This window comes from Salmo trutta, chromosome 1 (assembly GCF_901001165.1).
Source record: "Salmo trutta chromosome 1, fSalTru1.1, whole genome shotgun sequence".
NCBI classification, from domain to species: Eukaryota; Metazoa; Chordata; class Actinopteri; order Salmoniformes; family Salmonidae; genus Salmo; species Salmo trutta.
In genome coordinates, this window is record NC_042957.1 from 69692336 (window position 1) to 69719303 (window position 26968).

The window sequence follows — 26968 nt, forward strand, 5'->3', positions numbered from 1 at the left end:
CCAAAGCTGTTGCCAGAGAATTGAAAATTCATTTCTCTACCATAAGCCACCTCTGTCGTTTCAGAGAATTTGACAGTACGTCCAAACGCCCTCACAACCGGAGACCACGTGTAACCACGCCAGCCCAGGACCTCCACATCCGGCTTCGTCACCTGCGGGATCGTCTGAGACCAGCCACCTGCACAGCTGATGAAACTGAGGAGTATTTCTGTCTGTAATAAAGCCCTTTTTTGGGGAAAAACTCAATCTGATTGGCTGGGCCTAGTTCCCCAATAGGTGGGATAATGGGTGGGCTATGTCCTATGCCAGGCCCACCCATGTCTGCTCCCCTGCCTAGTCACTTGAAATCCATAGATGAGGGCCTAATTTATTTATTTAAATTGACTGATTTCCTGATTTGAACTGTAACTCAGTAAAACAGCTGAAATTGTTGTATGTTGCATTTATATTTTTGTTGAGTATATATTTTGTTTACTATATTAAATGTTATATCAGCTACTTCAAGTGCACACTAAGGGAGAAGGGTGGAGATTGGAATGCAGCCTATGTTGGCGTTTCAAGCAGTAGTGAGTTCATCACAGGAGGTTGGTGGCACCTTAATTGGGGGAGGACAGGCTCTTGGTAATGGCTGGAGCGGAATGGTATCAAATACATTAAACACATAGCTTCAATGTGTTTGATGCCATTCCATTTGCTCGGTTCCAGCCATTATGAGCTGTCCTCCCCTCAGCAGCCTCCACTGAAGTTCATTACCCTGCTGTTGGCAGACTGGTACATGTCCCCTTCCACCTTCCTAGCGTATGCCACCAGGTTCTCCATCCGCCGATCCTTCAGTGCTGCGGGGTCTGGGGTGGGGAATATGGCTTGTACTCTGGGGGAGGACAGGGAGAAGAAGGAAGGGATGGTGGAGGGAAAGAGGGACAGCATAAAGGGAGAATTAAAGAGTGAGTTGAGGTAGCGGCAACCTCAATCAGAAAATTGCTTTTCCTTTCATAACACTGATCTGAACGGGCGAGGTAAGTGAACAGTGGGCCAATCCCAAATCAACTCCTATACCCTTAGCCCTATGGTGGCAAAACCATGTGGGTTATCCACCTATTAAACCCCGATAGATTCATGGCCATTGAGAAAAAACATTGAAGGAAGAGAATGCAAGCATCTTGGTGGTACTTACAGTTTGTGCACCAGGTGGGTGCGTAGGTCCTGAGTGACGTGCTCGTGCCACGTCTTCCTCACCCCCGAGGCAGAGAGAGGGTTGGCGCCCGGCAGGTTGCCCATGCCCCCCATGCCCAACCCGTCTGGCATCAACTGACTGGAGGACGGAGAGAGGAGAGCAAGACCGCTTAGGAAACATGTCATCATAAGAGTAACACCAAGGTAACTATGAGAGAATAACTTCTGTAATGCTGTGTCAAGTAACTGAGTAGATAGTGGCATTGTAGTTATCAGGGATTTAACCCCAATTTCAGCCTTTTCCCAACCCTTTCATATATTCAAACAACGCATTCAGGTGAGAAGTGGTGGGGAATTGCTCTTAAATATTCATTTTGGGGGTGGGTAAACAGTTGTACCTGATCCCAACACTTTCTCACTAAAGTATACTTACCAGAAATCCACTGACACGCTCTGATAACATTGTGTGCATTGTGAGCAAAAATGGCTCTGCCCTGTTAACTCAGTGGTAAGGTGGTGAGTTCCTGACATCTATCTGCCCTGTTAACTCAGTGGTAAGGTGGTGAGTTCCTGACATCTATCTGCCCTGTTAACTCAGTGGTAAGGTGGTGAGTTCCTGACATCTATCTGCCCTGTTAACTCAGTGGTAAGGTGGTGAGTTCCTGACATCTATCTGCCCTGTTAACTCAGTGGTAAGGCGGTGAGTTCCTGACATCTATCTGCCCTGTTAACTCAGTGGTAAGGCGGTGAGTTCCTGACATCTATCTGCCCTGTTAACTCAGTGGTAAGGCGGTGAGTTCCTGACATCTATCTGCCCTGTTAACTCAGTGGTAAGGCGGTGAGTTCCTGACATCTATCTGCCCTGTTAACTCAGTGGTAAGGTGGTGAGTTCCTGACATCTATCTGCCCTGTTAACTCAGTGGTAAGGTGGTGAGTTCCTGACATCTATCTGCCCTGTTAACTCAGTGGTAAGGTGGTGAGTTCCTGACATCTATCTGCCCTGTTAACTCAGTGGTAAGGTGGTGAGTTCCTGACATCTATCTGCCCTGTTAACTCAGTGGTAAGGTGGTGAGTTCCTGACATCTATCTGCCCTGTTAACTCAGTGGTAAGGTGGTGAGTTCCTGACATCTATCTGCACTGTTAACTCAGTGGTAAGGTGGTGAGTTCCTGACATCTATCTTCCCTGTTAACTCAGTGGTAAGGTGGTGAGTTCCTGACATCTATCTTCCCTGTTAACTCAGTGGTAAGGTAGGGAGTTCCTGACATCTATCGGCGCGTGCGGAGTAAGTTCCAATTTCCCTCAGGGCGTAAAAAAATATTTGAAATGTGGAAACATTCTTTGCAGTATTGTGTTGGGAAAAGTGCAGTCATCACCTTCAAAATTAAGATATGGGGCTCAACTCAATCAGCACTAAAGTAACTATTTTTCCAATGATCAAATGAACTCCCAGATTGGTCTTGGGTAGTGTATAAAAACCTACAACTACTACCAGGCCGACCAGTCTCACAGGTATGCTTTCACTTTTCAGAACTAGAAGTGTGTGGGCACGGGATGAATACTGTAAATAAAGGATTTATAAATATATCTGCCACATGTAGGATTAGATCTCACAACCATTGAAATATGAGCCAACTGTTTTAGCGCACTGTGCCACCAGTCAGTCATTGCGAAAAAAATATGAGTTGACATGACCATTGTCATCTATTTCTTGTTACGATGGATGTAGCTATGAATATAAACATATAATCCTCATAGCCCACATATATATTTTTCCTTGGTTAATCATGTAGATGTGTATGAAACAGTAAGCAAAAACGTTTAATTTGGTCATATGCGGAAATGTGCCTTACTGCCTTTTGAATAGTGGTCTAGTCAAGGAAGAGTCACGCAAAATATATTGATTGGCACACTCCACTTACCAAGACCATTGCCAAATAAAGCTCGCTGTCACCTGCTTTTATAGTAAGCCTCGAGGTGGTACCACCCATCACATCTACAAGGGAGTGGATTTCATACCAAACTCTTCCCTTTGAGATGACGTAGAGGCACCTTCAAGGTGATTTCAATGGTAGAGTAGAACCGCTAAGGGTAAAAAGAGCCAGATCAACACTTTCAAACTTTTAAAAATGAAGACCAGAATTGACGTGTTTCACTAGAACTAAGCCGAAAACAGATGTTTTTGTGCAGATTTTTTTTCTTCCTCATGAAAGCTACTATTTTAATAGAATATACAGTGAGCTCCAAAAGTATTGCAACAGTGACACATTGTTTGTTGTTTCGGCTCTGTACAATGACTGAGGTTAGAGTGCAGACTGTTCGCTTTAATTTGAGGGAATTATCATCCATATCGGGTGAACCAAAGTATTCAGACCTTCACTTTTTGTGGCTGGGCCACTCAAGGACATTCAGAGACTTGTCCTGAAGCCACTTCTGCATTGTCTTGGCTGTGTGCTTAGAGTCGTTGTCCTGTTGGAAGGTGAATCGTCGCCCCAGTCTGAGGTCCTGAGCTCTCTGGAGCAGGTTTTCAAGGACCTCTCTGTACTTTGAGCTGTTCATCTTTCCCTCCATCCTGACCAGTCTCCCAGTCCCTACTGCTGGAAAAACATCCCCACAGCATGATGCTGCCACCACCATACTTCATTGTAGGGATGGTATTGTCCAAGTGATGAGCGGTGCCTGGTTTCCTCAAGACGTGACGCATTCATCAGACCAGAGAATCTTGTTTCTCATGGTCTGAGTCTCCTTTAGGTGCCTTTTACTGAGGAGTGGCTTCCGCCTGGCCACAACTATAAAGACCTGATTGGTGGAATGCCGCAGAGATGGTTGTTATTCTGGAAGGTTCTCCCAACTCCATAGAGGAACTCTGGAGCTCTGTCAGAGTGACCATCGGGTTCTTGGTCACCGCCCTGACCAAGACCCTTCTTATGGCTGGGCGGTATATCAAATTAATTTGATTAATTCGAATGTATGTTTTTGCGCGATATTCCAAATGCCTGTATCGCAAGGATGAAGGTTTTGTTCTTTTTTGTTTTTATGAGCATTTATGTCCGCTTGTTCTCGTGTTGTATTTTTGGTCTGGTTTGTTGCGCTCCTCTGTGCACCTTCCCATTTACACCAGAGAATAATAGAGAAGTTACATTTCTAACAATATCCTTTTTATGTCTCAACTACTCAAATTGTGTGCAGAGCAGACACTACTAAAACAAGCGTATCAATGAACACCGATTCAGGAAAATGAATGCTCAGTTTGACACGCGCGGCATTGTGGTACCACGTACCGTTAGCAACACTTTAGTCAGTCTATTATACTAGCTGTCTAGTCTGTTTTATAAACTTGCAATAAGCATAAAACACAAGGAATTAGCAAATCGCTCTCATTCTGAGAAATAAGGTAGGCCACTTGATTTCAACATTTGAACAAAGTGGACAGGCTAACATGCTGCTCAAACAGTTGGAGACGGACAGAAGGGTGTGTTCATAGCAATTCAACTGTTCTACCTTGTTATCTAGCAAATAGATACACGTTGGCTCAACTTGAAATATAAATATTAGCTGGCTACTCAACTATTAGCCAACTATTTTGACCAAATAATTAACTTATTAGTGTGTCTTATGGTTGTGGAAGGCTTATATTTAGTATAGGTATAACCTCACAACACCTGAATTCATTAGATTATTGCAGACTGTTTGAAATGTATAGATATCGTGAATCACCCATACATTTGGAAGAAAAAAAACAAGAAAAAACGAGGTATGATTTTTAGGCCATCAAGCCCTAGCCCTTCTCCCCCGATTCAAATCAAATCAAAATCAAATCAAATGTATTTATATAGCCCTTCGTACATCAGCTGATATCTCAAAGTGCTGTACAGAAACCCAGCCTAAAACCCCAAACAGCAAGCAATGCAGGTGAAAGAAGCACGGTGGCTAGGAAAAACTTCCTAGGAAAAACTCCCTAGAAAGGCCAAAACCTAGGAAGAAACCTAGAGAGGAACCAGGCTATGAGGGGTGGCCAGTCCTCTTCTGGCTGTGCCGGGTGGATATTATAACAGAACATGGTCAAGATGTTAAAATTGCCCAGTTTGGTCAGGCGGCCAGCTCTAGAAAAAGTCTTGGTGGTTCCAAACTTCTTCCATTTAAGAATGATGGAGGCCACTGTGTTTTTGGGGACCTTCAATGCTGCAGAATTTTTAGGTACCCTTCCCCAGATCTGTGCCTCAACACAATCCTGTCAAGGAGCTATGCGACAACTCCTTCAACCTCATGGCTTGTCTTTTGCTGACATGCACTGTCAACTGTGGGACCTTATATAGACAGGTGTGCGCCTTTCCAAATAAACTCGAATCAAGTTGTAGAAACATTTCAACGATGATCAATGGAAACAGGATGCATGCACATGAGCTCAATTTCAAGTCTCATAGCAAAAAGGTCTGAATACTAAAAGGTATTATTTTTTAATAAAATGGTTTTCACTTTGCCATTATGGGATATTGTGTGTAGATTGATGAGGAAATTTTTTTAATTACTACATTTTAGAATAAGGTTGTGTTGTAACAAAATGTGGAAAAGGTGAAGGGGTCTGAATAAAATAAATGGTAAATAATGTAGTGTCATTTTGGAGTCACTTGTAAATAAGAATAGAATATGCTTCTAAACACATCTACATTCATGTGGATTCTACCATGATAACGGAGAGTCCTGAATGAACTGTAAATAATGATTAGTGAGAAGGTTAGCTGCAGAAATATCATACCCCCATAAAAATGCTAACCTCCCCTGTTATTGTAATGGTGAGATGTTAGCATGTCTTGGGGGTATGATATAAAATGCTATCCTCCCCTGTTATTGTAATGGTGAGAGGTTAGCATGTCTTGGGGGTATGATATAAAATGCTATCTTCCCCTGTTATTGTAATGGTGAGAGGTTAGCATGTCTTGGGGGTATGATATAAAATGCTAACCTCCCCTGTTATTGTAATGGTGAGAGGTTAGCATGTCTTGGGGGTATGATATAAAATGCTAACCTCCCCTGTTATTGTAATGGTGAGAGGTTAGCATGTCTTGGGGGTATGATATAAAATGCTATCCTCCCCTGTTATTGTAATGGTGAGAGGTTAGCATGTCTTGGGGGTATGATATAAAATGCTAACCTCCCCTGTTATTGTAATGGTGAGAGGTTAGCATGTCTTGGGGGTATGATATAAAATGCTATCCTCCCCTGTTATTGTAATGGTGAGAGGTTAGCATGTCTTGGGGGTATGATATAAAATGCTAACCTCCCCTGTTATTGTAATGGTGAGAGGTTAGCATGTCTTGGGGGTATGATATAAAATGCTATCCTCCCCTGTTCTTGTAATGGTGAGAGGTTCGCATGTCTTGGGGGTATGATATAAAATGCTATCCTCCCCTGTTATTGTAATGGTGAGAGGTTAGCATGTCTTGGGGGTATGATATTGGGCCTTCCCTGTGGCTCAGTTGGTAGAGCATGGTGTGTGCAATGCCAGGGTTGTGGGTTCGATTCCCATGGGGGGCCAGTACAAAAAAAAATGCATGAAATGAAATGTATGCATTCACTACTGTAAGTCGCTCTGGATAAGAGCGTCTGCTAAATGACTAAAATGTAATATAAAATGCTAACCTCCCCTGTTATTGTAATGGTGAGAGGTTAGCATGTCTTGGGGTTATGATATAAAATGCTAACCTCCCCTGTTATTGTAATGGTGAGAGGTTAGCATGTCTTGGGGGTATGATATAAAATGCTAACCTCCCCTGTTATTGTAATGGTGAGAGGTTAGCATGTCTTGGGGTTATGATATAAAATGCTATCCTCCCCTGTTATTGTAATGGTGAGAGGTTAGCATGTCTTGGGGGTATGATATAAAATGCTATCCTCCCCTGTTATTGTAATGGTAAGAGGTTGGCATGTCAAGAAGGCATGATATTTGTGCGACTAACTTTCGCAATCATTATTCACGATTCATTCAGGACTATCCGTAATCATACTAGCATCCACATTAATGTATACGTCTCTAGAAACATATTCTATTCTTATTTACAATCAAAGTGACTCCAAAATGACAATACATTACTTACCATTCATTTCTATTTGGCACAAACTCATCTGGAACACAAACAAAACAAACAGCAAATGCATCCACCAAATTTGTTGTCACAAGCTTAATGCAATCATTGCATGCTAGCAATATGGGACCAAATAATACACTTTTGACTTCCTTAAAACAAGTGAATTAGTCCTAATATTTTTGTTCCCCTAAAACAGGGAGGACTATGTACAACAAGTGCTGTAATTTCTAAACGGTTCACCCGATATGGATGAAAATACCTTCAAATTAAAGCTGACAGTCCGCACTTTAACCTCAGTCATTTGATCATTTCAATTCCAAAGTGCTGGAGTACAGAGACAAAACCAAAAAATGGTAACTATCCCAATACTTTTGGAGCTCATTGTAAAAATGGTGAGTGCTGCTGTACACTGTAGTGGGCCCAGCTTTGTACCACCCAGTTGGAGTGATCTAGGGCACAGAATTCAGAGAGACAATCCAAATGGGTGAGCGGACTCACTTGTTGAGCGACGAGGGGAGCGATGAGTCCGAGAGTATGCCGGTCTCTGAGGGCACGCCCACCCCTCCTCCGGCCATGTTCATGTTAGTGCCTGTGAGAGAACACAGCCAACCAGAGGCAGCATTACCACCAAAACAGTGACCAATACCCTCACTATACCCCTTCGACTCATCACACGGGACCCTTATACAGAGAACTATACCAAAATGAATTAACGAGTCAACCAACCAATCAAACAAACCAATCATTGGTTTTAAATACCTATTTCATGTGTCTGGGATTTCAAATTGTGCATATTTGCAAACCCAAAATTCAATTCAGTTGAATCAATCGTATGTATCTATCAACCCATTTTTACATTTACAATTTAGTCATTCAGCAGATGCTCTTATCCTATTGTCCTCAAGTGCTTTACAGTAACCTAGCCTAAAACTCCAATGAGACCACAACATTCTTACCTAGTGCATTGATGGAGCGTAGCTGCTGCCCTCCCTGGGCTGTGTTCTGTCCTCCAGGTCCTCCCTGTCCCTGAGCAGGGGACTGGTTACCGTAGGGCAGGCCCAGGGCAGCGTAGGCCCGCTGCATGGAACTGGGGTCGATGTGCCCGCTGCTGGCACCGCCACTGTTCATGGAGGAACCCGGGGAGCTGCCGGGAGGGCCCGTGCCCACCGTGGCATTGATGGCACTCTGCAGGCTGGCGCCGGGCGAACCCACCATGGCTGAAGAGAGAGCGGAGACATTTTTGAAACATTTCAAAGAGAAACCTTGTTGCTTTGGCAATACAATTACTTTTGTATCAAATTGAAGAGGGGGGGGAAGTGGAGAGGGAGATGTGAGTAATTATGAACACTAGCGATGAAGCCCAACTGCACATAACTCACCTTTCTCCCCCAGTTCTCATTGACAACAAACAGAACTACAGTTAGGACTTGGCTTGGGCCTATGTTAATAAATCATTAGTATGCCCTTCCAGAAAAGGTCTGCCGTATGTTACGTTTGATGAAAAGCAATCTACTTACTGGCAAAGATTAAGTAAATTATTTCTCTCATAGAAGTCATAAAAAAACTAAAGTAGTTAAAACAAAACAAAATTGTAAAGCCTACATTTTTATGATCTAAAATAATATTTATCCGCTTCCACCCAAAGATCCTACTATTGCTCTATGCCTTACTGTATGTTGATCTGTGACAGGCAGAGAGCATATGCAGGTTGCCTCTGTGGGGGATTTAAATCTGTCACTGGTTTTCTGGCCAATCAGAGAGAGTTCTCCCCCTGAGCCCCTCCTCCACAGATAGAAACTCCGGAGCCCCTCCCCCAGGGTGTCAGATTACAGGCCCAGCATTCTACAGGAATCCTTTATAGCCAGCACAGAGCACAGCTAGGGATAAGGCCTGCAGGTGGCGCCACTGAAAACTTCACTCGCTCACTCACTCTATGGTTCATCCTCTCAGCTCAGCATGCTTCTCTGTTGACAATTCAGTTGCATTGTAAAAAAAATAAAACATATTTTTTTTTTTACTTACATACAAGCCCTTAACCAACAATGTATGCATTTCACTGTAAGGTCTACCTACACCTGTTGTATTCGGTGCATGTGACAAATTAAATTTGATTTACATCGTAAATCATTTATAGCCAAATTGTGTTATAGTGTGCAATGCATCTGTTGTAAATTCAATGTGTCAAAGTTTTTGTATCTGTACCTACAATATGCAAATAAAATAAAATGAAATATAATGTGGCAGATGTAATAATGACTGAGGAGACCGATTTCTGTATGAAAACTTGCTGAGGGGCGACAACCGGTTTATCTACAGTGCGTTCGGAAAGTATTCAGACCCCTGGACTTTTTCACATTTTGTTACTTTACAGCATTAACTCAATCTACACACAATACCTGCATCCTTGAGATGTTTCTATAACTTGATTGGAGTCCACCTTTGGTGAATTCAATTGATTGGACAAGATTTGGAAAGGCACACCTGTCTATATACAGTCCTACAGTTGACAGTGCATGTCAGAGCAAAAACCAAGCCATGAGGTCGAAAGAATTGTCCGTAGAGCTCTGAGACAAGATTGTGTTGAGACACAGATCTGGGGAAGGTAACCAAAAACATTCTGCAGCATTGAAGGGTCTGAATACTTATGTAAATGCTATATTTCCATTATGTTTTTAAAATACATTTGCAAAAATGGGGTATTGAGTGTAGATCGATGGGGAAACAAAACAATTGAATCAATTTTAGGATATGGCTGTAACGTACCAAAATGTGGAAAAAGGGTTCTGAATACCTTCCGAGTGCACTGTATCTACTTGAATGGCTATGCTAATGCCAAAACACCTGTATGGGAGGATATTACACAATACCCAACGTTACACACACACACACACGTGTGTGATGGACTAAAGGGTCCTAGGGGTACTCACGCTGCTGGTTCCTTTTGTCGCTGGCGTTCTTCAGCGGCAGGCAGACGGGACAGTCATGCCGCGTGCAGTTCTTCCAGTGAGAAATGATCTGTCTGGACGACGCACAGTGAGCCACTGAGGGGATAGAGGGATAAGAGAGGGAGAAGAAGAGAGAGAGGGAGAGGAAGAGAGAGAGAGGGGGGAGGGAGGGAGAGAATGATGAATGTGAGAAAGGAAAGAAGAGAGATTGAATGAAAGACAGAAAAATAGCAAGAAAGATGAGGGATGACAAAAGAGGGAGAGAGAAAAGGCAACGAGTCATTGAAAAACATACAATAGCTATGACAAGATGACCATTTCCTGTCCAAGACACCATATAAGCTGGGCAAATAAACACTTGAGCACATAAAACATGCTTTTGCCCAGTAAATCACAGAGTCAAAGAAATAACAACATTAATCAAAAGATAGTAACTATTCCAAGCCTAATGTGCCTGTTGCCTAATGGGCCCTGTGGACTAACAGAACGGTACCATTGTGTTCACACAGTCAGATAATTGCTGTAATAGATTTGATTTAGACCCAGGGAATGGAAGTAAATGGTGTGATTGCTTAGGAGGAAGACTCCAATAACAGCATGATTAGGGGCTTTAGAGACACATGGTGGTGAAAATCCTACTGATATCAATGCATTAACTTAAGTGGAAGTTAAGATACATCCCTTCAAGAGTATAAAAGAGGTAATTCTACTCCTGCTAACATAAAATAAGTCTCATCCCAGAGTTTATATTACTTAACCTCTCTAGGGGGTGTGGGACACTACCGTCCCACCTGGCCAACATCCAGTGAAATTGCAGAGCGCCAAATTCAAAAACAGAAATACTCATTATAAAAATTAATAAAAAATACAAGTGTTATACATCGGTTTAAAGATTAACTTCTTGTTAATCCAACCACGGTGTCAGATTTCAAAAATACTTTATGGTGAAAGCCAACCATGCGATTATCTGAGAACAGCGCCCAGCAGACAAATCATTACAAACAGTAACCAGCCAAGTCGACGAGTTACAATAGTCAGAAATAGCGATAGAATTAATCACTTACCTTTGATGATCTTCATATGTTTACACTCACAAGACTCCTAGTTACCCAATAAATGTTTGTTTTGTTCAATAAAGTCCCTCTTTATATCCAAAAACCTCTGTTTTGTTAACGCGTTTTGTTCAGTAATCCACTGTCTCAAACAACATCCGGTGAAATTGCAGAGCGTGAAACTCAACAAAATAGAAATTCTCATAATAAACATACATAAAAGATACAAATGTTATACACCAGCTTAAAGATAAACTTCTTGTTAATCCAACCGCTGTGTCAGATTTCATAAAGGCTTTACGGCGAAAGCAAACCATTCGATTATCTGAGAACAGCGCCCAGCAGACAAATCATTACAGTTAGCAGCCAAGAAGAGGAGTAACAGAAGTCAGAAATAGCGATAAAATGTATCACTTACCTTTGATGATCTTCATATGGTTGCACTCCGAAGCCTCCATGTTACACAATACATGTTCATTTTGTTCGATAAAGTCCCTCTTTATATTCAAAAACCTCCGTTTTGTTGGTGCGTTTTGTTCAGTAATCCATTGGAACAAAGCGCGGTCACAACACAGACAGACGAAAAATGTAAAAAGTACCATAAAGGTTCGTAGAAACATGTCAAACGATGTTTATAATCAATCCTCAGGTTGTTTTCGTCATAAATAATCAATCTTATTTCAACCAGACAATAGCTTCGTCAATAGGAAAGGAAAAACAAAGGCACACTCCCGGTCATGCGCAGGACTCATGTCTGGAAATTTCCACTGTCCTCTCATTGAAAGTGGTGTTTCTCCCTCATTTTTCAGAGTAAAAGCCTGAAACAATGCCTAAAGACTGGCCACATGTAGTGGAATCCATAGGGATCATGAACTGGGTCCTAAGTCTTTGTATGGTCGATAGGCTTTCAATGGAAAAACAGGCATTTCAAAATAATAGCACTTCCTGGATGGATTTTCCTCAGGTTTTCGCCTGCCATATCAGTTCTGTTATACTCACAGACATTATTTTAACAATTTTGGAAACTGTGTTTTCTATCCAAATCTACCAATTATATGCATATCCTAGCTTCTGGACCTGAGTAGCAGGTAGTTTACTTTTCATCCAAAATTCAGAATGCTGCCCCCTACCCTAGTGAGGTTAAAGAAAAGCCTCAAGTATTTGAGCTATCATTAATAACTTCTTAGGGCTAGGGTCTATTTTCCTGAATTTCCGCCTGACTGACGTGCCCAAAGTAAACTGCCTGTTACTCAGGTCCAGAAGCCAGGATATGCATAGAATTGGTAGCATTGGATAGAAAACACTGAAGTTTGTAGAAATGTTAAAATAACGTATGAAACTAACACAACTGATATGGTAGTCAAAAACCCAAAGAAAAACCAACTGGAATTATTTTTGTTTTAGGTCCCAGGCTCTTATAATGGAAGGCTATGGGTCCTATGCAATTCTAGCTTCCAGATTGCAATTCCTATGGCTTCCACTAGATGTCAGTCTTTGTTCAAGGTTTCAGGCTTGTTTCTTACAAAATGAGTAAGAATTTGGAGTTTTGGTTCAAAGAGTCTCAGTGGAAAATCAGTTTGTTCGCGCGCGACAGGACGCGCCTGCCAATTTCACTTTTCTATTGAACATACTTCTTTCTGTATGAAATATTATAGTTTATTTACATTTTAGGGTACCCGAGGATGAAATAGAAACGTAGTTTGACTTGTTTGAACAAAGTTTAGCAGTAGCTTTTTGGATTCCTTTGTCTGCATGTTCAAAGAGTGGATTAGTGAAATCGATGGCGCCAACTAAACAGACCTTTTGGGATATAAATAAGGATTTTATCTAACAAAACGACCACTCATGTTACCCTTGGGATTGCAAAGAGAGGAAGATTTTCAAAAGTAAGTGATTTATTTAATCGCTATTTGTGATTTCATGAAGCCTGTGCTGGTTGAAAAATGTGTTGTGGGGCACCATCCTCAAACAATCGCATGATATGCTTTCGCTGTAAAGCCTATTTGTAAGTCGGACAATGCGGTTAGATTAACAAGAATTTAAGCTTTTAAATGATATAAGATACTTGTACGTTCATAAATGTTTAATATTACGATTATTTATTTGAATTGCTAGCGGGACGCCTATCCCTATTAAGTCACAGGGCTAGTAGGTACATGACATATTACACCACAAAATGTCAAACAAATACAAAATTGGAACAGGCAAACCCAAACAACAAGAAGGCCATTTAAACAAATAATCACTAATATAAGCCATTTTAAAAACACGTAAACAGCACAACCCAATTAAAACCGGATGAGACCTAGAACATCATATCCTCATTTGACCCCAAAGCCATTAAAAAACATTACCAATATGACTGGCACCATGGGGTTAAAGGTCAGAGACTATCGACCTAGAGACACCCTTTAATGTCCAGAGCAGCACGGGGCGGGAGGAAAGCGCCGTAGCCACCCAGACAGACAGACCCAGTGTGGAGACTAACGCCACTCGAGTATTTACATTAGGCCTAAGCACCCAGACAGGCTTTTAAAACAAGCCCCGGGATTTATAGCTGCTGGTGTCCTCACTATTAATATAGGCTGGAGCAGGCTTTCAGTCAGTCACAGGGGCAAACAGGAGGGAGGGAATGGAAGACAATGGTTCTTTCCAAATGAACCTTTCCTCAATTCAGCAAATCCTCTCTTCACTTCCTCCTCAAAATGCACAGAGAAGGTCAGAGGGCAGGGACCTTCAACCTTCTCCAATACGGTTGAGAAGTAGTTGAGCAGATAGGATGCAAGGAATAGCGTAAAGACTAATTCAGATGGAGCCATGGAGAAGGAGGAGCGAGTGGCTTTGGGCACAGCAACACAGAGAAAGGTAACCAACTGTTGACTTCAACGTCAATCAACAAACTATAGCCTTCTAAACGGCAGGAGGAGAAGATATACATGTCTCTTACATTAAATGGAGTAAAAATGATATCCCGCCGGACATTAACGAGTGTGTGTTCAATCATATTCACACAGGCTCAGTCCCCCAACGCTTATCCAGCAACCAACACCACAACCCCCCTTCCCCAGACACTCACCCTGGCAGGACTTGCCGGCCTGGCAGTGTGTCATGTGGTTGAGGACGTTCTTCATGGTACGGCAGTGTGGCAGGGCGCAGGCCCGCACCTCCCCGTTGGCCTGCTCCCGCCGCTGGCACTTGTGGGCGTGGAGCAGCAGGACCAGCTGTTGCTGGATGAGCTTGCGCTTCTCTGGGTCGGCCGTGTGGCTCGCCGTTGCTGCAGACACCCCACCGCCAGGGACTATGGAGGATACCTGCTGCATCTGGGCCTTGGGAAGAAAAAAAACCGCAACAAATAAGTGAGGAAGACTGGATTTATTTGAAACTTAGCTTGAACCCAATTACTTGAATTGGAACTAGGTCGCTTGAATTGGATCCCTGAACTGTTTATATTGAAATGGAATCGCCCCATCCCTGTAATTAAGCCTACTTATACAAGTACATTACTTTCACAATTTGAAAAAGAAAAGATGATCTACACTGACTAAGCGCATTTATACCGAGATCAACGGGGTGAGGTTTGATTAGGGAGAAAGAGAGGGAAAACATTTGTGTGAGAAAGACAAAGAGCGGCGGGGGAAGAGTGGTGAACAGAGAAAGAACGATTCCCAGACAGAATAATGGGAGGCAGCCAATGAATGAATCAAAAAGAAAGAAAAGCCCCCCCCCCCAAAAGGCCTGGTAAACATCCAACTATTTCACATAAGACTCCATTAACCTTTAACCAAAATAGAAACACTAAACTATTTCCTCTGTAATGAGTTCATTAGGCCCTTTTCCTGTTCCTGGGAGAGAGATTTGCATGCAGTATTTACTCATTGCTTTGAAAAAGAGACCCCTCTCTTTTTCTCTTCCTCTTTTCCCTCATTCTCTCTCTCTACACAACAATATTCTGAGTGGAGTGCCTTTTAACAAATGTTTCCCCATCCAACAATCTCTCATTCTGCATTCCAGGCCTGGCTTTTGGAGATGGAAGAGAAATGTCGGAATAATTGTTCCAATACTGCGGCATTGGGAACTGCACCGTTATTCAAAGTCAATGCGGAGACTAATGGACTCAGACTTCAGTTGACTTGTCACTACGTGAGATTAAATCTGAAAGGATTTGCTAGGTGTTAGCGATGTGGTAATACATCTACTTTGTCCTCTGATAGGCAGGGGGTAATTTTCACCGTATTGCTTCAACCAATCCTCTCATAGTACGTAGGATCTAGGGGTCAATGATAGAGGACTGGTCTCTAAAACCCCTAACTAGGACCTAATCTAATCTCTTCAGTGTTCAAACATCTGAAAGGACTAGGTAGGTGTGCACATTAATATGATGATGGCTTCACCCTCTGATAAACTGAGTGGAGATTCTAACATATATTTTGTATAGTCAGTACTTTCATATCTGAAAACACCAAGAGGGTAGGGGCAAGGTTACAAGTCTGAAACCCAAAGGCATGGGGACCACATCAGATCTGAGAGCTGATTTTTGTGGCCCCCAGACAGATATCGGATTCCAACTGTTTAAGGGGGCTAGACGAAGAGGCTCGAGATCCAAATGGAAACAGACCTTTCCCAGAACCCTCCGTTTAGGTCATCATGTAAACTAACCGCAGGTTTACATTTCTCCTTTTCTACAAAGTCGGAGGAACTTACCAGGTTTGGCATGCTGCTGGCCCCTTTCAGGTCACTGGGGAAGGGGGGCAGGCTGTTGGCAAGGGCTGCCTTGTTCCGGAGCTGCTGCTGGGCGTTCACCCCCATCTGCTGCTGGACCCCGCCCTGGCTGTACTGCTGCCCAAAAGGACTGCCAGCCATACCCATCTACAGAGAGACAGGGGATTAGAACAATCCCTGAGGTGAACCGGGTCTCTGTTCCTGAGTTTCAAAATGGGTCAAGAAGGACCAGGACAATGTATGATTTGGGACTGTAACACCGTGAAACTAACCTATTGGGTTAAAATGAAATTGGGCCCCAACACTGCAAAGCACAGCCACAGGTTTCCCTACTGCACATAATACCAAAGAGCCTAGTGTTTGAGCACTGATTCTGTGGGAATTGTCTAGAAGGAGAGAATGACGTGCAATGGTGGGTCTGACGGTTGACATCTGTCTCTCCGTGGTTGAGATAAGAGGAAGTGGCCCCTGTTACAAGACCTCCCCAAATCACACCATCTCTCAACCACAACATGTAATAGTAAACAAGGGAGCACCTAAACCCAACACAGGCTAGGTATAGATATGAATATATAGATATGAATATATAGATACAGATATATAGATATATATCAAGTTACTTGTAGATGATTGTACATGTCGGATCTTGTGGAGGAGCTCATTGAAATGGATGAAAACAAGAGAGCGGTCAGATGCAATGTGACTTATTTCAACAGGTCTTTGTCCCCCTGTCGTTATAACTGCGAAACCCAAAAACAGGCAAATAAGGAAACAGAGGTATGAAAGAAACATTTACCCATGAGTGGCTGCCAAATCCCATCCATTTATCTATCCATCATTAAACTTCCTTGACTAGCTTCTCAATGTGAGTTGAACACACAGAAGACACTATTTCAGAGCCAACAGGTGGTGCAAGATCTGTTACAGGCATGGACAGAATAGTTAAGTGCGCAGCTGCAATCTCTTTAGAATAAATAACACACACTAATTTAGATTTTCCAATATGACCAATAAGGTTTAAAACATGCAATTATGACATCTACAATGAGTATACCGAACATTAGAAACACCTCCCTAATATTGAGTTACACCCCCATATACCCTAAATTTGTCAGGGCAAGGACTCTACAAGGTGTCGAAAGCGTTCCACAGGGACGCTGGCCCATGTTGAGTCCAATGCTTCCTACAGTTGTGTCAAGTTGGCTGGATGTCCTTTGGGTGGTTGACCATTGTTGATACACACGGGAAACTGTTGAGCGTGAAAAACCCAGCAGCATTGCAGTTCTTGACAAACTTGTGCGCCTGGCACCTACTGCCACACCCCATTCAAAGGCCTTTACAGTGCATTCGGAAAGTATTCCAATTTTGTTATGTTACAGCCTTATACTAAAATGGATTGACTTGTCCCCCCCCCGACATCAATCTGCACACAATACCCCAAAATGACAAAGCAAAAACAGGTTTAGACTGAAATATCACATTGCCAGAAGTATTAAGACCCTTTACTCCGTACTTTGTTGAAGCACCTTTGGCAGCGATCTAAGCCTTGCGTCTTCTTGGGTAAAACACTACAAACTTGGCACACCTGTATTTGGGGAGTTTCTCCCATTCTTCTCCGCAGATCCTCTCAAGCTCTGTCAGGTTGGATGGGGAGCGTCGCTACACAGCTATTTTCACAGATGATCGATCCGGTTCAAGTCCGGGCCACTCGAGAACATTAAGAGACTGTCCCGAAGCCACTCCTGCTTTGTCTTGGCTGTGTGCTTTGGGTCGTTGTCCTGTTGGAAGGTGAACCTTCAACCCAGTCTGATGTCCTGAGCGCTCTGGAGCAGGTTTTCATCAAGGATCTCTGTACTTTGTTCCATTCATCTTTTCCTCAATCTTGACTAGTCTCCCAGCCCCTGCCGCTGAAAAACATCCCCACAGCATGATGCTGCCACCACCATGCTTCACCGTAGGGATGGTGCCTGGTTTCCTCCAGATGTGACGCTTGGCATTCAGGCCAGAGTTCAAACTTGGTTTCATCAGACCAGAGAATCTTGTTCCTAATGGTCTGAGAGTCCTTAGGTGCCTTTTGCCAAGCAGGCTGTCATGTGCCTTTTACTGAGGAGTGGCTTCCGTCTGGCCACTCTACCATAAAGGCCTGATTGGTGGAGTGCTGCAGTGATGGTTGTCCTTCTGGAAGGTTCTCCCATCTCCACAGAGAAACTCTGGAGCTCTGTCAGAGTGACCATCGGGTTCTTGGTCACCTCCCTGACCAAAGCCCTTCTCCCCCGATTGCTCAGTTTGTCCGGGCGGTCAGCTCTAGGAAGAGTCTTGTTGGTTCCAAACTTCTTCTATTTAAGAATGATGGAGGCCACTGAATATTTTTGGTACCCTTCCCCAGATCTGTGCCTCGACTCAATCCTGTCTCAGAGCTCTACGGACAATTCCTTCAACCGCATGGCTTGGTTTTTGCTCTGACATGCACTGTCAACTGTGGGACCTTATATAGACAGGTGTTTGCCTTTCCAAATCATGTCCAATCAATTGAATTTACCACAGGCGGCCTCCAATCAACTTGTAGAAAAATCTCAAGGATGATCAATGGAAACAGGATGCACCTGAGCTCAATTTCAAGTCTATTAGCAAAAGGTCTGAATACTTATGTAAATAAAAAGTTGTTTATTTAAAAACATTTCCTAAAATTTTGAAAAAAACTTTTCACATTGTCATTATGGTGTATTGTGTGTAGATTGATGAAGAACATTTATTTAATCAATTTTAGAATAAGGCTATAACGTAATAAAATGTGGAAAAGGGGAAGGGGTCTGAATACTTTACGCAAGGACTGTACATTTGTATTTCCCATTCACCCTCTGAATGGCACACATACACAATCCATGTCTCAATTGTCTCAAGGCTTAAATCCTTCTCTAACCCATCTACTCCCCTTCATCTACACTGACTGAAGTGGAATTAACAAGTGACATAAATAAAGGATCATAGCTTTCACCTGGATTCTCCTGGTCAGTTTATGTCATGGAAAGAGCAGGCATTCTTAATGTTTTGTCAGTGTATAGCTCAGGTCTTCAAGTGTCAATCAGCAGTTGCTACATCCATTTTTGGACTTAATGATATGTACCCAAGAAATACCTCACTAGCTTACAATGTCGTACCCCATCAGAACCCAAAATATAAGCTTGTTTTACCAATGATTGTAAACAAATTAAATGTAAACAAACACTCTTTAGCCACAAAACATGGTTAAAACTATACTTTTGATATCAAAGACAGTCCTTGCATCCATAGCTCTGTCTATGAATTGGAGAGTGATTACATTTCCCAAGCCCAATCCCTCAGCTTTTTACCGAAACAGGGGTGAGGAGATAATTTGTTATCGTTTCAACTGCTGATTGCCACTTTAGTATGTTGGATGACTAGCAATCGAGCATAATGACCTAATCCCCATTTCTAGTCCATCCCTCTCCTGGTGTGCATGTGTACACAGCCCTGCCTGCTCTGCTCTAGCAGCATGCTCCTCTACTGTGCTCCGCTGTGCTTAGTGGAGAGGAGGAGGCTCTCCCGCTGTTGTCAGCGCTCCAGCAGACAGATGAAAGAGCCAGAGACCAGCAGCAGTGTAGCCACGCTCAACAGCTGAGCTCTAGTCTGCTCCTACCCCTACATACAGCGGAGCTCTGACGCTCCCAACTTCCGCTCTGCCTCACGTTCACTTTAGTCTCCCACAAACAAACGGTCTCACGCGCCTGGTCTAGCACAGGCACACACATGCTTACTGACTGGCTAACACACTTCAAGCTATAACTTTTAACATGCAGGCAACTCTAGACTAGCTCTCTCTAGCTCTGACACACACACACACTACTACCTGAGCTGGAGAATTTATTTAGCACATCTTCCATAAGCAGTGGAGTCACAATACTCCAGTATACAGTATACCACCCAGCCTTAAATACACAACGGCGCAGGGGAATCAACTCCCAACGAGAGCGAACATACACTAAAATGTAATACATTCAAAACACACCCCAGACTGATGTGGAGACAGCCTCTGAAATAGCCGCTTTCCCTCTCTCCATCCCTCGCTCCTCCTCCTTTCTCTCCTTCCACACACACGTCCCCTTAACATGATTTACAGCTCCATCATGAGCCAAGGGGCCGGGGAGGGCCAGCACACACACACACACACACAATTGGAAGATAAAGAAAATGAGAAAGAAAAAGAGAAAGAATGAAGGTAAACTAGACAGAGGAAGAGAATGTTAGAGGGACAGCGAGAGAGAAAGAGGACTCACGAAGAATGAATGAGAAAGAAAACAAAATAAAGAATGAGAGAGAGTGGTCACATGCCCTATGCCAAACCAGGGGTGTACCGCTTGAATTTCTTAGAACGGCATTGGTAGCAGTACTGTAGCTAACGGAAACAACGACTGAGACCCGAGAGTATAGTTTCAAACTGAAAACGAAGGTAGACCAAGTGGTCTTCTGTCATAAGGTTGTGGTTGTCTCTCCATTTCAAATAGTTGTCTCATGGCTAGACCACAAACCCAAGGGCTCTTTTAAAGTGCCACCAGTGCCACCATTGCAGAACTATTGCACAGAAAAAGTATTTTGTTGACACAGCTTCTAAAATGGAGTATCAAGTCAAGCATTTCAACTGCAAAACCACTCATGTCATCTATAGATTGGAATGTCCACAGTGCAAGGTGTTCTACATTGGACGAACAAAGAGACGCCTTCAAGACCGCTTAGCGGAAACAAAAGTATGCCATACGGGTAGGCAATGAAGACTACCCCATGGCAAGGCACTACAAGTCCTTACACCATGGGGACCCTTCCTCCCTACAATTTATGAGTATTGATCATGTTCCGGCCTCAATTAGAAAAGGGGACCATCTTAAAACAGCTAAATCAAAAGGGAAGGTTTTTGGATTTACAAACCACAGGCCACTAAGTACCCTGGTTTAAATGAAGATATGGATTTCTCACCTTTCCTGTAGGGTCGTGAGAGGTCCATTTTCTGTCATCTAGTGGACAATTTGCTCCATTGTCCTCAGCTATGTTTAGACTGTTGTCTGTGTTTGCTGTGTTCCAGTGTACTATGGAATAGACAGGTCTCCTGTTCTTGGCACTTTGCCCAGTCATATTTAAAGTTAGAACTACCTTTATAGGCGTTCTGATGCTTCTTGCTTGGAGTTGAATTTTTTGATAACATATGTACAGTATCTCACTTTTTAATGTGTATAGTATAGCTTACTAGGTGTAGTCCAATGAATTCTGTAACCACTCCCTCTTCAAATCAGAGGTGATTGGAAAAGCTGTTCAAAAGAGGACATTGTATTATTATTTCTTTGTACTCCCTGACGAAGTCCATGCAGAGGAAACGCGTCAGAGCTACTAAACTTTGTTTCCATTGAACATGCCATACAAATAAAGGCATTTTAATTAATTATATGAAGTGCCTTGGTCCTCCTTGTCTTTTGATGACCAATGTACCCCTTTAACCAAAGAGCACCTTCTGTCTTCCAAAATCTAATATTGTTTACCTTAGCAGCACTTCCCTTCCCCCTCTTTTTGCTACAAGTTGTCTCATGTTGTTGTGCCTACTGAACGGTCCTACTGAACGGTCCAACTGAACGGTCCTACTGAACCGTCCTACTGAACCGTCCTACTGAACCGTCCTACTGAACCGTCCTACTGAACCGTCCTACTGAACCGTCCTACTGAACCGTCCTACTGAACCGTCCTACTGAACCGTCCTACTGAACCGTCCTACTGAACCGTCCTACTGAACCGTCCTACTGAACCGTCCTACTGATTCTCACAGACCACCACATCTCTGTGAATGGCAACAGTAGGTGTCCTCTAGCTAGAGAGGGTGCTGTATGTAAAGCACGCCTGCTCATCAAGGTGGGGATGAATTCTATTTCAATTCAGGAAGTACACTGAAATTACTTTTCTCTTCACAATTAGAAAAATTTGGAATGAAGATTTTTGTTTGGTCTACTGTCTGAATGAATGGAATTGACCCCAAACCTGCTGCTGATTCATACAGATACTAAGAATGCTGGGCTGACACTCTGGTGTCTGCCACACTTCAGCAGCACACGTTAGTCTTGTGGCAGCTGTGCAATGTCAATACTGCCAGAGCCAGATACAGCTGTTTTATCTAGCAACCACAGCCTAACCAATGTACCATGGCATGTACACACTATCCTCCACAGCTTCAAATCCCTCTTTCTCCGGGCAGTAGGTTAGATGGTGAAGATACACCCAGGGTTGACCCTGCTACTGTTGCTGGGGCCTAACTATGGGACATTTGCATAAAACAGGAGACATGATATTACTTCCTGTCAGTATTGTGTAAGAAAGCAATGCTAGACACTCAAGTGCGTGTCAGCGAGCCCGGGGGTTTGTTTTATGTGGGGACGGCCTGCATGTGTCGAGTGTGTATGAACTAGCAAGCTGGTTTCCCCTTGGTTTCCTGTCAAGCCACAACAGTAGCAGATAAGACCAGTTGACATCCCTGAAACTAGCACTACCACACAACTACTACGCACTTTTCACCAATCAACATATAAAGCTCCTCTTTCTCTACACACTACTATGCTTAGACTTGTCATCAGTATGTTTCCTTTGCAGAAACAATCTCCCTTCACCCACTTATATCCACATTCCAAAACAACTCGAAGCAGGTAAATAGTAGGCCTGTCTATGGGATATTCATGAAATACCAAGCTTCAGGCCCAACCATAGAATTCAAATTAAATATATTTATATGGGCCTAACTCTCCATGCTTTAGCCTCACCTACAAGCGAGACAGGCAGGGGAACACCTATACACCCAATACACTATATGAGACCTCTGTTAGAGCAGACAGCAGGCACCAGTAGATAAAGTTAGCATTGATGCGCTATGGAGACCTCGGACTCCAGTAGCTATAGGCAAAATCCCGTTATTGGAAAAGACTGTTTCGGAGGTCAGCCTGTGCTCCTAACATGCTATGAAAGGTCACTTCTGCTGTCCTGGAGGGATGTATTCAACACCCCAGCTGGGTGTCCTGTTCCTCCAACAATCCCAGGGTAAGCTTACAGATGGATGTGCGTATGGTGGGTGGGAGACAAGGATGCATCAGAGAGAGAAACCAACAGATGCATGTGTACATGGACTGACCAACAGGGATTATAGCACTCAATCAGTACAAGAACAATGCACACTCACACTGATTCTCACTCACACACAGTGATTATCAAGAGATCAGTCTATATGAGCAGGGAATCCCTGTTCCAAACAGAGACATTACTTTGAATCTCATAGCTCAACAGTGATATGAGCAGGGATACCAGAGCTGTACCGATGATTCTGTCACCAAACCAACAACAAGCTTCCCATCTGAACAGACAGATGTACTGATGTACGCATAAAACGGACAATGCCATGAACAAGCCATTTAGAAAGCATTGCTCCCAGAGCACAGGAAGACTATGGGACACCGTAAAGCATGGACATCATTTCCCACTCCCATCTGTGTCAAGATTGGATGAATATAATGAAATAAAAGATATATATACAGTACCAGTCAAAAGTTTGGACACAACTTTTCTTTATTTGTACCATTTCCTACATTGTAGAATAATAGTGAAGACATCAAAACTATGAAATAACACATATGGAATCATGTAACCAAAAATTTTTATATTTTATATTTCAGATTATTCAAAGTTATTTGCCTTTGCCTTGATGACAGCTTTGCACACTCTTGGCATTCTCTCAACCAGCTTCATGAGGTAGTCACCTGGAATGCATTTCAATTAACATATTTGCCTTGTTAAAAGTTAGTGTTTGAGCCAATCAGTTGTTGTGACATGGTAGGAGTGGTATACAGAAGATAGCTCATATTATGGCAAGACAGAAAATTAAGAACTTTGAAAGCTTCAAATGCAGTTGCAAAAACCATCAAGCACTATGATGAAACTGGCTCTCATGAGGACCGCCACAGGAAAGGAAGATCCAGAGTTCTCTGCTGCAGAGGATAAATTCATTAGAGTTACCAGCCTCAGAAATTGCAGCCCAAATAAATGCTTCAGACTTCAAGTAACAGACACATCTCAACAACTGTTCAGAGGACACTGCATGAATCAGGCCTTCATGGTCGAGTTGCTGCAAAGAAACCACTACTAAAGGACACCAATAAGAAAAGGAGACTTGCTTGGGCCAAGAAACACAAGCGATGAACATTACACCGGTGGAAATCTGTCCTTTGGACTGATGAGTCCAAATATTCGATTTTTGGTTCCAACCGCCATGTCTTTGTGAGATGCAGAGTAGATTAACGGATTATCTCCGCATGTGTGGTTCCCACCGTGAAGCATGGAGGAGGTGTGATGGTGTGGGGGTGCTTTGCTGGTGACACTGTCAGTGATTTATTTAGAATTCAAGGCACACTTAACCAGCATGGCTACCACAGCATTCTGCAGCGATACGCCATCCCATCTGGTTTGCGCTTAGTGGGTCTATCATTTGTTTTTCAACAGGACAATGACCCAACACACCTCCAGGCTGTGTAAAGGCTATTTGACCAAGAAGGAGACTGATGGAAGTGCTGCATCAGATGACCTGGCCTCCACAATCACCCGACCTAAACACCAATTGACATGGTTTGGGATGAGTTGGACCGCAGAGTGAAGGAAAAGCAGCCAACAGGTGCTCAGCATAAGTGGGAACTTCTTCAAGACTGTTGAAAAAGCATTCCAGGTGAAGCTGGTTGAGAGAATGCCAAGAGTGTGCAAAAGCTGTCATCAAGGCAAAGGGTGGATACTTTGAAGAATCTCAAATATCAAGAATATTTTGATTTGTTTAACAATTTCTTGGTTACTACATGATTCCATATGTGTTACATCGTAGTTTTGATGTCTTCATTATTAATCGACAATGTAGAAAATAGTAAAAATTAAAAAAAAACCTTGAATGAGTAAATGTGTCCAAACTTGACCGGTACTGTATGTATAAATGACCAATGTATTTACTCCAGTTTTACAATCACAAATCATAAGGCAATGAGTTTTCCTGACCAGACTAATCAAAACCCTAGGTCCCGAGTGAAGCCAGACAGTAAACAGACAGTACATGCACCAACACTCACCTTATTCATGTTGCTAGCCTGCTGGGCATTCATGGTGTTGTGAGCTCCCATCTGCCCTCCTCCCTGAGCCAGAGTCTCAGACAGCACACCGCTGCCTCCCGGCCCCACGCCCCCCCCAGCACCCTGCATGGCCTGGACCTGGTACTGCTGCAGCCCCAGCCTGCCCCGTCCTGCCGGCCCCAGGGCCCCGTTCATCACCTGGCCCGGCATCCCATGTCCATGGCTGTTCATCATAGCCTGGTTGAAGCCCGCCATGGAGCCGTTGCCTTGTTGTCCGCTGGCGGGGCTTCCTTTCTGGGCTTGGTTGGGCGAGCCCTGGCCCATGGGGACTTTCCCCATCATGGGGCCCATGCCACCGGACCCAGCACCGCCCGCTCTCAGGAGCTCAGACAGCTGCTTGTGTTTGGCGGCAGCGTCAGGGACCATGGAGCCCAGGCCCCGGGGACCTCCTCCAGGCATTCCTCCTCCCCCGCCAGGGGCACCGTTGGAGGGCATGCCCATCAGGCCACCCAGGTCCCCATTGGGGATCAGCTCGTCTGGGAGGTCATTCTCCAGGTCAAACAGCGACACCAGGTCTAATGGGAGAAAATAAATGTAGTTTAGAAGGCGTGGTTTCTACACCTGTTCTCTCAGTAACTTTCAGTCATGATTTGTCTATGCTTGTTTACATTTTTACATTTACATTTTTAGTCGCTCTTATCCAGAGCGACTTACAGTAGTGAATGCATACATTTCATGCATTTTTTTTGTACTGGTCCCCCGTGGGAATCGAACCCACAACCCTGGCATTGCAAACACCATGCTCTACCAACTGAGCCACAAAGGGAAAACACTCATACAAATGAACAAATTACCATCAAAACCATTTCTACACTACAAACACCTTCTATACCTGTCATAATCCAACCTATGCAACGCTTTACAAAAAAAAAAATAAGACTGCAGTGTCAAAATCAAATTGTTGCTGTCAACATTAAAATGAAGGGAAAGTCCCCACAGAACAGAATAGTATCCAATTCACAGATCGTCAAAACGGCAGTCAGAGTGAGATAAAGGCTTAGACCAGTTTACTATCAGCCTGTCTGACAGTGTTAGCCTGGCTGTCAAAAGTTACCAATTGTCCAAATATAGTCCAGGAACAGAACGGACAACAGTCATGCCTTTGCACAACACACAAACACACCCTTACTGAAAGTCACATTTAGTACTGACGAACACAACAAACACACAACCTACACAGCCCGACACACACACACACACACACAGAGAGAGAGAAAACCTACACAGCCCGACACACACAACCAGCACAGCCCGACACACACACCCACCCTACACAGCCCGACACACACACACCCCCCTACACACACACACCCTACACACCCACCCCCCCCACACACACACACACCCCCCTTACACACACACACACACACACACACACACACAGAGAGACAACCTACACAGCCCGACACACACAACCAGCACAGCCCGACACACACACACCCCCCTACACACACACACACACCCCCCCCCCCACACACACACCCCCCTTACACACACACACACACACACACACACACACACACAGAGACAACCTACACAGCCCGACACACACACACACCCCAGCCCGACACACACACCCACCCTACACAGCCCGACACACACACACCCCCCGACACACACACACACCCCCTACACACCCACACCCCCCTCACACACACACACACCCCCTACACACCCACACCCCCCCTCACACACACACCTACCCCCTACACACACACCCACCCCCTATACACACACCCACCCCCTATACACACACCCACCCCCTATACACACACACCCCTCCCCCATACA

The 26968-nt window shown here is 43.7% G+C and overlaps 1 protein-coding gene across 3 annotated transcripts in view; it reads right to left on the reverse strand.

The window, feature by feature from the left end:
- The window catches only part of LOC115206430 (CREB-binding protein), an 84148-nt gene that overhangs the window by 28347 nt on the left and 28833 nt on the right, over window positions 1-26968 (reverse strand). For all 3 annotated transcript variants that reach the window (XM_029773447.1, XM_029773437.1, XM_029773428.1), the window contains exons 2-9: window positions 25118-25692; window positions 15957-16121; window positions 14332-14581; window positions 10186-10299; window positions 8215-8475; window positions 7757-7847; window positions 1175-1312; window positions 754-871 (exon numbers count right to left, since the gene is read on the reverse strand). In XM_029773447.1, coding sequence (XP_029629307.1) covers window positions 754-871; window positions 1175-1312; window positions 7757-7847; window positions 8215-8475; window positions 10186-10299; window positions 14332-14581; window positions 15957-16121; window positions 25118-25692 — 1712 coding nt within the window. The remainder of the gene's footprint in view (window positions 1-753; window positions 872-1174; window positions 1313-7756; window positions 7848-8214; window positions 8476-10185; window positions 10300-14331; window positions 14582-15956; window positions 16122-25117; window positions 25693-26968) is intronic.